A 13,788-nucleotide genomic window follows, 5' to 3' on the forward strand; every position below is an offset into this window, starting at 1 on the left:
CTGGGAGCTGTCCCACACACACACCCACACCCACTCACGGACTGGGAGCTGTCCCTGCTATTGTCCCGAGACTTGTTCTTGGCCAGCCGTTTCTTCTTCTTATGCAGAGGCCGTGACTCGAGGATCATCTCCTCCAGCTCGAAGGTGGGGTCGCAGTGCAGACGGCCTTTCTGTGGGGACCTGGTTTGAGTGGGCTCTGAAGCCGGCATGCCCCCGCTGTCCCTGGCAGGGAGGGTCCCGCTTACATTGGGTACGAAGCCGGGCTCCACTTTCTTCTGGGTCAGGTCATCCCAGGGCACACGGGCCAGCAAGGGGGCAGCCTGCATGTCCCGGAGACTGGAGACTCGGAGCTCGGGGTTCACTGTGAGCAGCTGGAACGAGGTCATTAGGGAGGACACCCAGGTCTACACTGTCCCAGATGCCACTGGGCTGAGGATGGGGCTCAGGGCCCATGAGGCGGGATGCACCATGGTCAGCAGTGACCATCCCACAGCCAGATGAGCTGGAGAGGGTCTGGCCAAGCCCCTGAGCCCAAGGACGCAGGAGAGGGTGATGCCAGGAGGTGGGTTTCAGGGACACGTGCCACTGGTAGGTGGTACCAGAGACCTGGCACACAGGGTTCCCCTGATCAGTTCTAGCTGCCATGAAGCAGTGCATCCTGGGTCACACAGTCTGTCAGCCAGAGATGAGGGCAGTGGTGGAGGTGGGGGTCCTTGCTGGGGACAGACACTGGGGTTGGACTTGGGGCCACCCCTCGCAGACCCTTCTAATCCTGAACCCTGCAGGGACACCCTCCAGCAACCTGGCTCGTCCCCCGAGCACACCGTGTTTACCTTAAATGGCGAGGGCTCACCCTTGGGGGCTGAATGCGTGGGTGGGCTCTACAGCCCTGGGCAGGGGGCATGGACCCACCTTCCGCAGCAGGGCCACCATGTCCTTGGACCAGGTTGGGGCGTACTGGACGCTCACAGTGCTGAAGTGCTGCACCAGGGACTCCACTGCACTGCTCGAGTGGATATCATAGGGCCGCTGGGGGCAGGGGAGGCCACTTAGGACCCCCACTCAGTGCAGAGTTGGGCAGCACCCTCCCCCACCCAACGGACAGGCACCGAGCTGAACGTGGCCTGAGGAGAGCCAGGAGGCAGGGCCTACCCCTGCTCCGGCACCCAGAACCACATCACCCAACCTTACTCCAGAGCCCTCGGGACCAGCCTGGAGGGCCGAGAAGGGGATCCACTTTTCTCAGTTACAGGGCCCACAGGGTGGCTGGAGGTGCAGAGCCCAGGGCGGCTAAGATCCCCAGAGGGATGAGGAAGGCAGTGCCGTCCCCACCCCTGAGCTCCCAGAATGAACGGAAGGATGGAGGCGTCCAGGGGAACACTGGGACCAAGCCAGGGATCTCAGGAAAGTGCCCACGAGACAATCCCCACCCCATTGCACACAGACCCGCCCAGGTCACACCTCATGGGGGCCGCGATTACGGCTCCATACCCATCCTCGAAGCAGCTCGTACGCCATCACCCCCACTGACCACCAGTCCACCTCGAAAGAATAGCCTGTCCCACCGCTGACAAACGACTGGAAGATCTCGGGGGCTTTCAACAGACAGAGAAGGGGTGTTGAGCCAAGAGGGTCCACAGACACAACCCGGGTTCAGGGGTGACACACCCTCCCAGTGCACAGAGAGCATGGCCCTGCCATGGAGCGCTGGCTTCTGTGCAGGCTGACCCTGCGTGGGGTGGACTTGTCACACAGCTCTCAGGGGCATCACTGAAATTGCTGCCCCATCCATAGAGGACTGAGGGCTGGACCGGGTGGGTGGGTGCCTACCCATGTAGGGCTTGGTACCAGCCAGTGCAGTCGCCCTCTCCCCATCCTTTATGATGGTCGCGATGTTGAAGTCTGTTAGGTGTGCATGTCCTGCAGAAAGAGGAGAGGTTGGACGGCTGCCCCAGAGACCAAAGCAGACACCTGCTCCCACCTGCCCACACCCTCCTCAGCTCACCCTGCTCGTCCAGGAGAATGTTGTCAGGTTTGATGTCTCTGCACAAAGAGAAGGAGTGGGCTGAGTATCCCCAACCCACCCCTACTCCCATTTGGAATCTTGGTTGTTCCAAGACGTGCTTCCCAGCTGAGGTATGCACACACCTGTGGATGATGTGCTGGCTGCATAGGTAGTCCAAGGCCAATGCCATCTCACAGATGTACAGTCTCACTGTGTCCTCTGAGAACTGGACGTTCTGCTGCAGGTGGTAGCGCAGGTCCCCACCCAGCAGTAGGTCTACTACCATGAACATGTCCTCCTCATCCTGGAAGGAGTACCTGTGAGTGTCGAGAAAGAGGAGTCAAGTGGCCATGTGGAGGGATGAGGAGGAGGAGGAGGAGATGATGGTGGTGGTGGAGATGGAAATGATGATGAGGGAATGTTGACGTCTATGATGATGATGATGATAGGGACAGTGGTGACAGGGATGATGGAGATGATGCTGAGGTGAAGATGGTGAGGATGAGGATGGTGGTGAGGATGATGAGGATGAGGTGAAGATGATGAGGATTGAGATGGTGGAGATGGAGATGATCATAATGACGATGCTGCTGGATACCTGGTCTTTGCACTCAGTTTATGGAATACACTCTACACTTATTCAGCCCCTAAGGTCTCCCCCACTGATTTTAGTGCCTGAAATTCCATGGGTCACACAATTCCCTTACGGAAGAGCCTGGAGAGGCCCTTCAGTACTTAAGCATGCCCGTGGACACTGAACCCTAGTGAGTAAGTGACCCACAGGGATAGGGAGGGCAGGGAGGTGCTGTGGGTGTCAAGGGGCATCTGCGGGCATAGAGCAGCCGGAAGGGGCAGTCAGGGGATGACGTGAGCAGAGACCATGGAGTTGGACCAGGTCCCCAGCAGGCGAGCTCACCAGAGGTTCACCAGGAAGACATGCTCAATGTCCTGCAGGATCTCCAGCTCCCGGAACACGTTGCGGACCTCATCACGCTCAATGCACTGCTGCTTGTTCATGTACTTCATGGCGTACATCTTTTCCGTGTCCCGCTTCTGCACAATGCACACCTGCGGCACAGGACATGGTCACAACCTCGGCTCTCAGTGGCACAGATCTGCCGTGGACTGAACAAGTAGGGCACCTAAAAACTCACTGTACAGGAGTCCAGGCGTCTGGAGAAGTGAAAAATTCCAGAGCTCAGTGTGAGCAGGAGACTGCCCCAAATGCATCAGTCAGAGGCAAGTGGCCTGGAACAGACCCACCCCTTAGTGGGCATCAGAGTCTCTGGCCCAACCTGCTGGATCCAGCTCTTGGATCCTGAGAAACAGAAGGTATTTTATGCGTGAAGGTGTCCATCAGTGTCACTTAGGGGCGTGAGTAAGTGCACTCAATGGACCCTAATGCAGACATTGGAAATAATGTTGTTGTTGTTATGTGCCATGGAGTTGGTTCTGACTCATAGCGACCCTGTACAGGGTTTCTGAGGCTGTAAATCTTTACAGGAGCAGAACGCCTCATCTTTCTCCTTTGGAACAGCTGGTAGTTTCAAATGGCTGACCGTGAGATTAGCAGCCCGATTCGTAACCGCTACGCTAATAATACTTAGAAGCAATTCTTACAATGCCAAGCCACAACATTTAATGACAACAATGTAACTATTACACACCCACTGTGGGTGGAAACTGGACTTGATCACAGATGACTAGAAGCGGCCAGCTTTGGTTTCTATAATGCCACTGCGGGGGCGTGACAGCAGATGGTAACAGGACACCACAGAGCCCACCTGGGTCCAGAGGCTGAAGCCACACGCGGCCTGACCCCTGCCCATCACAGGGCCTCTGTGTGCCCTCACAACTCCCATGGCTCTTCTGCTAGCCCCTTCTCTCTCTCTTCTGGCCTCTTGGAGTGTGGGGGTCTGCGGGGACCCCACCCACCCCTAACTGTATGACTTCCAGGACCAGCCCACTGAGGTACCCTCATGTCTTAGACCAGACATGCTCTCAGCCAACGGGGCGCTCTGCTCACCTGAGGTACTCCCTCAGGGTCACCTAAGCCAGCGTCTCCTAAGCCAAGGGACATCCAGACACTGGGCCTCCGTGACCCATGGGAATGACAGGACTGCTGGGCACAAGGGGCAGGGGCATCCGCAGCCATGGGATCGGGCAGGTGGGTATATGAGTCTTCTCAAGGCAATTCCAGCAGCACAAATTCATTCTCCTAACAGCTCTGGAGGTCAGAATCCGTAGCGGGTCTCCATGCGCTAAAGTCCAGGTGCCCTCGGCAGGTTCCTGCCGAGTCTCCAGGGGAGGTCTGTTTCCTTTCCTTCTCCAGCATCTAGAGAGAGGTCACTGCATTCTTCAACCCAAGGCTTCTTCCTCCATCTTCTTAGTCAACAGTCTCACTCTGATCTCTCTCGTCCACTGATAAGGAGGACCCTGTGGTCACATTGGGTCTACCTGGATAGTTCAGGAGAATCTCTAATTTAAAGTCAGCTGACTAGCAGAGCGTAGGTCCCAGGATAAGGACACAACATCCTTGGGGACTTCTCTGTGCTGACCACAGAGGTGTGGCACTTGGAGGTCCTTGGCTAGTTTGTCCGAGTTCCATGATTCACAGCTTGTGTAATCTTTAGGTGGTCACTGCAGTCCCTCCCTGAGACTCGGTCCTCCAGTGAGGAGGACCCCCGGTGGAAAGGTAGACAGTGAGGCTGCTTCTAACTTGCAGCATCTCCCACAGCAATGTCTACCTCACAGCCCACTGAACTCCCAGACAAGACAGACAGACGGATGTAGAGGCAGGCGTGACGCTCAGCTCTGAAAAGGTCCACTGCTCCCCCAGGCTCTGTGGTGGGATGCCCAGCCCCCGAGCAGTCCTCCAGTCATTGCCTCTCAGGGGACCCACTAAATCTGTGGTCAGTGGCCACAGCACACTCTGGAGGCGCTTAGGGGGAGACAGCAGTCCCCCAGGAAAGGGGAGTCAGCCGCTGGGGAAGCCTGGTAATGTTGCTGCGCCTCAGGGACTCCAGAAACCTGGAGGACAGTATCAGCTTTTCCAGGTAACCATCTCTGCAAACACAGGTGACCTGGCTTCCCTGAGGGTTCCTGCTCCTTGGAGACCAGTCGCTGGAGTTCTTGAGGGATGGTGGGGAGGAGCCGCAGGGAAGAGCCGGTGACCAGCAGAGATGCCATGACCTCCTACCAGGAACCACGTTGACAGATTTTGCACTTTAAGTGATTCCAAGTAATTTTCGGTCCCCAGAAAGCAAAAAGTCCACACTTAGAGGTTCTGGGCAGACCTGACCCACCTTGGCTGAGCATGGGGGTGGGGTGTCAGTTGGGCCCAGCAGGCCTCTGGGCAGGTGGGAGGAGCCCATCCCTGAGGCCAGGCATCCCCAGAAGTTCTGGTCCCCCAAGACACCAGACACACACTCTGTGTGTGTGTGTGGGGGGGGGGGACGGGGACAGTGGGGTCAGCTCTGGAGCCCAGCACCAAGGTACCCAGGGAAGCCGAGAGACACCCCACCCTCCAGGCCACTGAGTGCAGGGACCTGACCCCTCTTGCTGTCCCTTGCTTGTGTCCCTCTGGGGTGGCTCTTCTCCCGAAGATCCTGAAGAGCTAGTGGGCTACCTGTGGTGGGCAGGAGGGTCTCCAGGCTTCAGTAGGTGCTCTGGGTCCAGGGGGCATCCTGGTGGGGAGGGGGGCTGAGTAGAGATGAGTGGGAGGGGCAGGTGGGGGTCTCTGCCATTGGCGCTGAGCGACTGTTCCCTGTCAGGCTGCATGGGTCCTGCAGGAGCGCCTGAGTGGACAGATCCAGGGAGGAGGCTCTGACGGGTGAGGGGGTCCCTTGCCCGGCAGATATTGGAGATCATGGAGGTCAGAGGACTGGGTTTCCAGAGATGCCCCTCAGCCCCATGGGGGAGCAGCCTCAGCCAGAGGCCACGAAGGTCCAAAAGGGTGGGAGAGGGCATGGCTGGGTCTGGGCTCAGGCAGAACTCGGTTTCTCTTCATGGCTGGACCACAATGGACCATGCTGTGGTCATCTGTCATCTGTTGGTGGGCATTTCGGCTGTGTCCCTGCCCCCGGGGTGTTGTGGACAGGTCAGGAGTGAACATTGGTGTACACGTGTCTGGGCTCCTGCTTCTCGTGGGTGGACGGCCACACACCCAGGACTCTGACTGTGGAGTGGCGCTACCTTCCTCCCTCGCCTACGCTGCAGCCCGGGGCGCACAGCTGCCATGCATCTCAGTGGTCAGCTCAGTCCTGGGTGTCAGGACCATCCGGGGCCTGTGGGGGATGAGCTCCTGCCGGAGGGCTGGCCTGGACTCTGGCTGTACGTGCACCCTTGGCTGGTGGCTGGTCTGGGCACAGGTGGCAGGTGAAGGTGATGCCAAAGCCCACCCCAAGTCCCTGACTGCTTGTCCTTTAGCTCTTACCGCAGGGTGTCACACAGTAGCCGCGCCCCCACCCCCACCACATTCCTCCACCCCCCCACCCCGCGCCCAGCATACAACGCCAGCATCTGAGCTGGATGTGCCCATGGCACGTGGACACCCCAGGGCTGGGGTGCCTGTGAGAACCATCCTGGGCAAGGAGTGGGACACGCAGCGAGTGTGCAATTTTAACACTAAAACAAACAAGATATTTATAGCATAGAACGTGGCATTTCCATAGACTTTTCAGAGAATACTTCAAGCCACAGAGAAAGGTTGGGTTTGAGGCAGGCAGCTCAAGAGTAGCCCAAGGACAGACCACTCTAGCCCCTCAGGGACACTTCCTGGACATCAGCCACCCTGACCCACTATAGGAGCCCAGGGAAGCTTTTTTCTTCCCTAGGTCTCAGCTCTCAGCTCTAAGATAGGACCCCAGCCTGTCCCGACATCCATCTCCCCAAGAGCAGCTGCCTGAGGGGCCGTGGGAACAGCTGGGGATCACACACAGACCCTCCACTACCTTCCCACCAACCCCCACCCCTCATCTTCCTCCGGGAGAAATACGAAGGGTCTTGAAAAAGTTCTTTGGCAAATAGAATAAAAAGATCATGGCATTTTTCCATGAACTATTTGAAGCCCCCTCCCCCCAGAGCTGGGATTACTGATTGACCAGAAAAGAACCTGCGATTTGATCCATTCATCATACTCCAAACCTGAATAAATTCCGAATGGGTGAGAATTGAACCGTGGTCAATGGACCGTGTTGGAGGCAGGAGGCAAGGGTGCACCCCCCTCCCCCACATGGAGGGTGACACCCTAACTTCACACCCAACTCCAAAAGCAGTAGGGAGAAGGATGAGGCTGTAGAAATTAAAATATTCTAGATGGCAAAGCCACATCAAAAAAGTGCCCAAAAGAGCAAACTGGGAAGAATGTTTGCAAGTTCCGTCAGAAATCAAAGGTTAACACCTGTAGTACGTAAACATACACAAACCAACCAATTACCAGCAAGTCAATTTAGACCCCAGGTGTGCAGAGTCTAACTATTCCACAGGGTTTTCAAGAAGCAGACTGACAGGCCTGTCTTCTGTCACGTGCTTCTGTTGTTGTTGTTGTTGTTGTTGTTCTGACTCACAACGACCCTGTATAGGGTTTCCCAGGAATGGCTGGTGAGTTTGAACCACCGACCTTGCTGTTTAAACCAACCTTATGGTTGAGTGCTTATCCCATAACGCCACACCAGGACTCCAAAGTGATACTTCTTGTTGTTGTTGTTGTTAAGTGCCGTCAAGTTGGTTCCGACCCATAGCGACCCTGTATAGGGTTTCCGAGGAGCGCCTAGAAAGCTTGAACCACCGACCTTGTGGTTCATACCGACTTTGCAGTCCAGCGCATCAACCCACAGCACCACATCAGGACTCCGAGGTGATACGAGGTGGGTTCAAATCATCAACCTTTCAGTTGGTAGTTGAGCGCTTAGGCATTTGTACCACCCAAAGACTCTCCTAAAATACACAATGGGCCTCTTAATAACTAAAAAGAAACAAACTGCCAGGCCAACAGAGAAATGGGCAAAGGTACAGCTAGAAATGCTCAGGAAAAACTACGCAACTGGTCTTCTACCATTTAAACAGACGCTCAACCTTGCTCATCATAAAAGATGCAAAGTTGAACCCAATGAGATGCAGCTCTCTCTGTCAGCCTGGCAAAAGTCCAAACGTTTGGCAGAGTCCCCCGTTAGAAACATCCTGGTGGAATACAAAGCGGTCCAACCCCTACGAGCGAGCTGGCAGCGTCTAGCACCATTCCCTTCCGTTTATTCTCCACCCATGCATCCCAACTTCGAGGAATTCAACCCAAAGACATGAAGACAAGACAGCACACATTCCACTATTTACTACAGTCACAAAAGACTGGCATGGGCACCAACAGCCCCCAGAGAAGTCCACATCCTACCCCTGGAACCCCAAGAACGCCATTTAAGGGAGGGCCCTTGAGATGGAAGATGATCTTGCAGGCCTGAGTGGACCAGTGAAAGTGATCTGTGCCTTTAAGAATTCTAGTTTCGGCCTTGCAGGAAATAACCAAAAACTCGCCCGTCTCCCCTCAGTAAAACTGTTTTGAGCTTTAGTTTTATGGCCGCTGAAAGAAACAAAAGCGAAACCCCAAGATGTGCCTAAGTCTTTAGATTAAACTGAAGGCCATCAGAGAGTGTCTGAGCCAACAGGCCACAGAGACTCTGGGAAACAAGTGGTTTTGAAGATACAGAGAAAAGATTCTGTTATTATTCACCTCACTAGCCTGGACGGCCCAGGAGACTCACGGATGGCCTGAGTGGGGTCAGGGGAAAGCAGGGGCAGCTGGGGGCAGGCAGGGACCAGGGAAAAGGCCTCGCCCACCCCAAAGATCCCTTCTGGTCCTCTCCAGGTGTACAAGTACCCCCCAGGGTGTCTTCCGAGTGGGCCATGCCCTCCTGAACCCTGTCACACCAGGGACCTTCAAGTCCTTCCCCGGGGGACAGAATGGCCACCCCCATCTGTAGGTGGGTGAGCAGAGGCTGCTCCTGCGGTCAGTCCTCTAAGGGTGTAAGCTGCAGACCTCTCACCTCAGTAACACGGTCTCAGCCCACTGGGCTCCCAGACCCCAGAAGCATTCAAACCACTGGCCCTCAACACGCTGTGGGTTTCTCACTGAGTCTGCACCGATGGGGTGACCTACTTTGGCTTGTAATTAACCCGGCCATCCTCTGGGGCTCAGAGCCACCAATTACCGGGTAATAGGCTCAGGAACAGCACAAACGCCGTGAAAGAGCTTAATGTGCAGACACAGCGTCCAGGCGCTGAACAAACAGGGCAGGGCCAGGGCAAAGGCGCCAGCCGCCAGCCCCGCAGACACTGGAAGGCAGCTGTGCCCATTCAGAACCGGCTCGTTTCCCGCAGAGCCACTGGGCCATGGCCGGGAGTTCATTTCAGCTCTTTAGAGCTTCGTGTAACTTCTAATTATGGCTCGCTCTCTGGCGGCTGTCATCAGGAACTAGACCCAGCCAAGAGAACAGAGGGGACGTAGAGACCTGGGCTCAGGCTCCCAAGGCCACAGATGGACAGGTGAGGGCCCTGCACCTGGCACATGGCCGCCTCCTCCCACCCCGACACCTGACACCTGAACCCACTCAGAACCACCCAGGCTCCTTGTCAGCGACGCTGCTACTGTCGTCGTCTGACGATCCAGATATTTTCATGGAGCCCAGTTCCTGCTTCCTCTGAAAGCCCCAAGGCCTCCTGGGCTAGGGAAGCCCCCAGTGCACCGCAGGGCTCTGGCCAGCATGGCTTTGTCCCTCCTGGCGTGGCTGACTACTTGATGACGCTGTCCTAAGACAAGTGCCCCCCCCCCAAGTCTTAAAGTCCCTACTGGGTGGGCCAGCGTCCTAGAGAACCAGGCAGGTGGGCCCGACCCAGCTTGTCCAACATGCCCCAGGTCCACATGCTCAGCCTTACCTTGCCAAAGCTGCCCTTCCCGATGGCTCGCAGGATCTGGAAGTGGTCGAAATTCACTATGGAGCAAACAGAAGGCACAGTGAGCTGGACAGAGCGCCTCCTCTCGGCCCCTCCACCATAGCGGGAAGGCACAGCCCCTCCCAGCTGCCCTCCCACCCTGCCCCGGAGACCAGCTGAAGCCCAGTTCCCATGAGTGTGTTAGGAAACAGTCTTTGAAGATGTTGGGTTCACATGAGGTCACAGTGGAGGAGGGAGGCCCTAACCCAATGAGTATGTTCTCACAGCAGAGACAAGACAAAGAGAAGGAAGATGGGGTCAGGTGACCTCAAGCCAAGGAGCCTCGTGAAACTGGAGCCAAGGCAACATTCTCCCTTGAGTCTTCCGAGAGCACAGCCCTGACACGGCCCTGAATTTGGACTTCTGGCCCCAAAGCTGTGAGAAGATGCATGTCTCACAGTCAATCCAGGGTTCACATCACAGCAGACAGGCCTGGCCTGGGCCGGGAGAGCTGCCTCAGGGATCAGACAGCGCCCACAGACTAGAGGGAGAGGCCTGCACTGGAATCTCTCAGCAGGCCCTGGTCCCTGGCCAGTGAATTCCAGGGGCGAGCCCTGGAGCAAGCACAGACCCATGGAGGGAGGGGTCAGAAGCAATGCAGCTGCTTCTGCACAGCAGAGCCAACTGCTCCCAGGGCCGGCTTTTCTACCGACTTTACCAACGGGCACCTGGGGAGGTGTTGCAGAAATGGCAGCCTTCCTAACTGACCGCCCCTGCCCGAGTCCACACGTGCCTCCAAGGACTCGCTGTCGGGACCTGAGACCCACACTGCTGGGAGTGGGGGTGGGGTTCCCCAATGTCTGCCTCTGTCCTTCCATTCAGTCTCCCAGGTAGGACACCCTACCTCTGCCAGGCCTCAGGCCAAACCCCTGTCTCTGGCTCTACACAGCTCAGGCCTTCTACCAGCTGACCTCCAGCTATTAGCTGACCAGGCCTGTGTCCCAAGAAGGCAAGTCTTCACCAAGCCCACTGCATGTCCCCAAACACCGGACGGGCACGAACCCCAAAGTGCAACATTTACGTTTATTTAGTTGTCCATCTCCCCCCAGAGCACAAGGAAGAAGCGCCCCCCCCTCAGGCTGAGATGAATCACAGCTTCCTGACGGCATGGGGACTGCAGGCTGGACCCAGGGCCTTGGTGGGCTGTCTCTGGACACATGTAGAGCACATGGTGGCGGGGAGAAGGAATGGGTTCTACAGAAATGAGTCTTTGCCTTTCCCCTGAAACTACAAACTTCCCACTCCCAACTCATAGCCCTCCACCACCCTCCAGCCCAGAGGCACCAGGGTGTGGGACAGACAAAAACAGGTACCCCGAGGGTGTGGTCCCCAAAGGGACAGTCCCGTCCTGTCTGCTTTATCCCCAGAAGCAGTGGGCGTTGACCTGAAGGACCTGCATGAGGCAGTGGGGGAGGAGGTGGAGGGCCTGCCTCTGGTGAGCGCTCAGGATTCACAGGAGAGGGGAGGGGGCCCAGCATAGAAGAGACTGCCCATACCTCACCCCCACTCCTCATGAAGGTGCAGTGGAAACCACAGTAGGCGGGGGGGTTGTGTTAGGACATGCGTCTGGGGTCTCAAGTGCACAGGAAGGATGGACGTGGTGGGATTCGATTCTGCAGAACTGGTTGGAGGGTGCTCTGGTTTAATCAGGAAACTGACAAGATGTAACAGGACTTTGCAAAGATCCAGAGGGGAACAGCAACGCCATGGAGGAGTGGGCTGTGGGCTGAAGGAGACCCACTAGCTACAGGGTGACAGTTGAGGGGCCCCATTGCTGTTTCTGACCCTCGGGGACATCTCTGAAGTTGACATTTGTGCTGAGTTGTAAGGGGGCACAGGAGCCTGGTGGCTCTGTGGGTTAAGCAATAGGCTGCTAGCCAAAAGGTAAGCAGTTCAAGCCCACCTTGGGAGAAAGATGAAGCTGACAGACAGCCTCGGAAACCCTGTGGAGCAGGCATACACTGACTGTTGGTTACATGATGGTTGATCCAACAAGAGCTTCACGGATGAGAATCAGCAGAGGACTAGTTCCCAGAGAGCAGAGCCCAGTCATAGCTTGCTTGGAACGTCATCATTTCTGACACCAGCTGCCCGTGTGGCATGCTCTCTCTCTCCCTCTCTCTGCCCCAAGCCACCCGGGGCCAGGTCAGACCTTACAAGTAAGGAGGACACTGTACATGAATTTGTTCATTCACTGGATTGACTCAACAAACGCATGGAAGAAATGATTCTTACAATTATCGCTTTAACTATAGTGAAGGGGTAGGCATCAGACTTGTTCACGGTTTTCAATGGCCAGTCCTCAGAGTGGGCTAGGTGATGTCCCTGAGTCTACTTGACACCCATCTCCCAGGTGAGTCTTTTCTAACCTAGCCTGTCCAAGTATGGACTGGAAGTCTCAGACAAGCTCCCTGATTATGCCAAGAGTCCCTTCTCAGAAAGCCAGCACAAAGGCTGACTTACTTAGGATAAAACTGGGCGCTGCACCCCACAGGGTAGTTGTCAGTGTGTGTCTTGTGGTGACTGTGTTGCTGAGATGCTGGTATTTCAAATATCAGCAGGATCATCCACGGCAGACAAATTTCAGGGGAGCTTCTAGACTGGGATGAAGGCTCTAGCAATCTACTTCAGAAAATCAGTCAACAAACACCCTGTGGACCACACTGACCCCATCTGCAACCAGCAGAGCGAGGACGCAGGATTCCACAGTATTGTGTGTTGTTGTGTGTTGGGTCACTGTGGACTGGAGGGTGTGAGCCTGGGGTACCCAGGTTACAGGTGATCTACACCGATTCGTGCACTGAAATGGGGTTTCTTTTGTGCCTTCTGGCTATAGGTGTGTTTTCCAGGTGTTATACACCTCCAATGATTTCTTGACTGCTGCTTCCGTGAGTGTTGATAGTTGACCCAAGAAGAGTGAAGTCCTTGACAACTTCAATCTTTTCTCCATTGATAAGAACGTTGTTTATTGGGCCAGTGGTGAGGATTTTTGTTTTCTTGACATTGAGATGAAATCCATACCGAAGGCTGTGCTCTTTGATCTTTATCAGTAGATGTTTTAAGTCCTCTTCACTTTCAGCAAGCAAGGTTGTATGTAATCACCTGCATATCACAGGTTGTTAATGAGTCTTCCTCAAATCCTGATGCCATGTTTTTCTTCATATAACCCAGCTTCTCGGATTATTCACTCAGCATAAAGGTTGAATAAGTATGGTGAAAGAATACAACCTTGTCGCACACCTTTCTTAATTTTAAACCATTCAGTGTTCCTATGTTCTATTCAAACAACTGCCTCTTGGTCCAGGTACAGATTCCTCATGAGCACAATTAAGTGTTCCAGAATATTCATGCTTCACAATGTTGTGAAAATAGCTTGTCATGATCCACACAATCAAAAGTCTTTGCATAGCCAATAAAGCACAGGTAAACATCTTTTTGATATTCTGTGCTTTCAGCCAACATCCATTGGACATCAGCAATGATATCCCTCGGTCCACGGCCTCTTCTGAATGTGGCTTGAACCTCTGGAAGTTCTCTGTCAATGTGTGATTGTAGCGTTTCTGTATTACCTTTAGCAAAACTTTACTCGCTTGAGATATCAAAGAGATTGTTCAATGATTTCCGCATTCCGTTGGGTCACCTCTTTTTGGAATGGGCACAAATACAGATCTCTTCCAATCAGTCGGCCAGATAGTCATCTTCCAAATTTCTTGGCAGAGATGAATGAGTGCCTCCTGTGCTGCCTCACTTTCTTGAAAGATTTCAATTTTTATTCCATCAATTCCTGGTGCCTTGTTCTT

The 13,788-nt window shown here is 54.9% G+C and overlaps 1 protein-coding gene across 2 annotated transcripts in view; it reads right to left on the reverse strand.

Moving 5' to 3' along the window:
- Nucleotides 1-13,788, reverse strand: part of STK32C (serine/threonine kinase 32C) — a 58,369-nt gene that overhangs the window by 3,759 nt on the left and 40,822 nt on the right. Inside the window, exons 2-10 of one of the 2 annotated variants that reach the window (XM_006867450.1) lie at nucleotides 9,932-9,987; nucleotides 2,922-3,073; nucleotides 2,149-2,322; nucleotides 2,006-2,043; nucleotides 1,831-1,920; nucleotides 1,492-1,595; nucleotides 913-1,029; nucleotides 246-371; nucleotides 39-170 (exon numbers count right to left, since the gene is read on the reverse strand). In XM_006867450.1, the coding sequence (XP_006867512.1) occupies nucleotides 39-170; nucleotides 246-371; nucleotides 913-1,029; nucleotides 1,492-1,595; nucleotides 1,831-1,920; nucleotides 2,006-2,043; nucleotides 2,149-2,322; nucleotides 2,922-3,073; nucleotides 9,932-9,987 (989 nt within the window). Of the gene's footprint in view, nucleotides 1-38; nucleotides 171-245; nucleotides 372-912; nucleotides 1,030-1,491; nucleotides 1,596-1,830; nucleotides 1,921-2,005; nucleotides 2,044-2,148; nucleotides 2,323-2,921; nucleotides 3,074-9,931; nucleotides 9,988-13,788 lie in introns of those variants that run through there. The other variant, XM_006867451.1, reaches the window with a different exon arrangement.

The sequence above is a fragment of the Chrysochloris asiatica genome, unplaced genomic scaffold (assembly GCF_000296735.1).
Source record: "Chrysochloris asiatica unplaced genomic scaffold, ChrAsi1.0 scaffold00105, whole genome shotgun sequence".
NCBI classification, from domain to species: Eukaryota; Metazoa; Chordata; class Mammalia; order Afrosoricida; family Chrysochloridae; genus Chrysochloris; species Chrysochloris asiatica.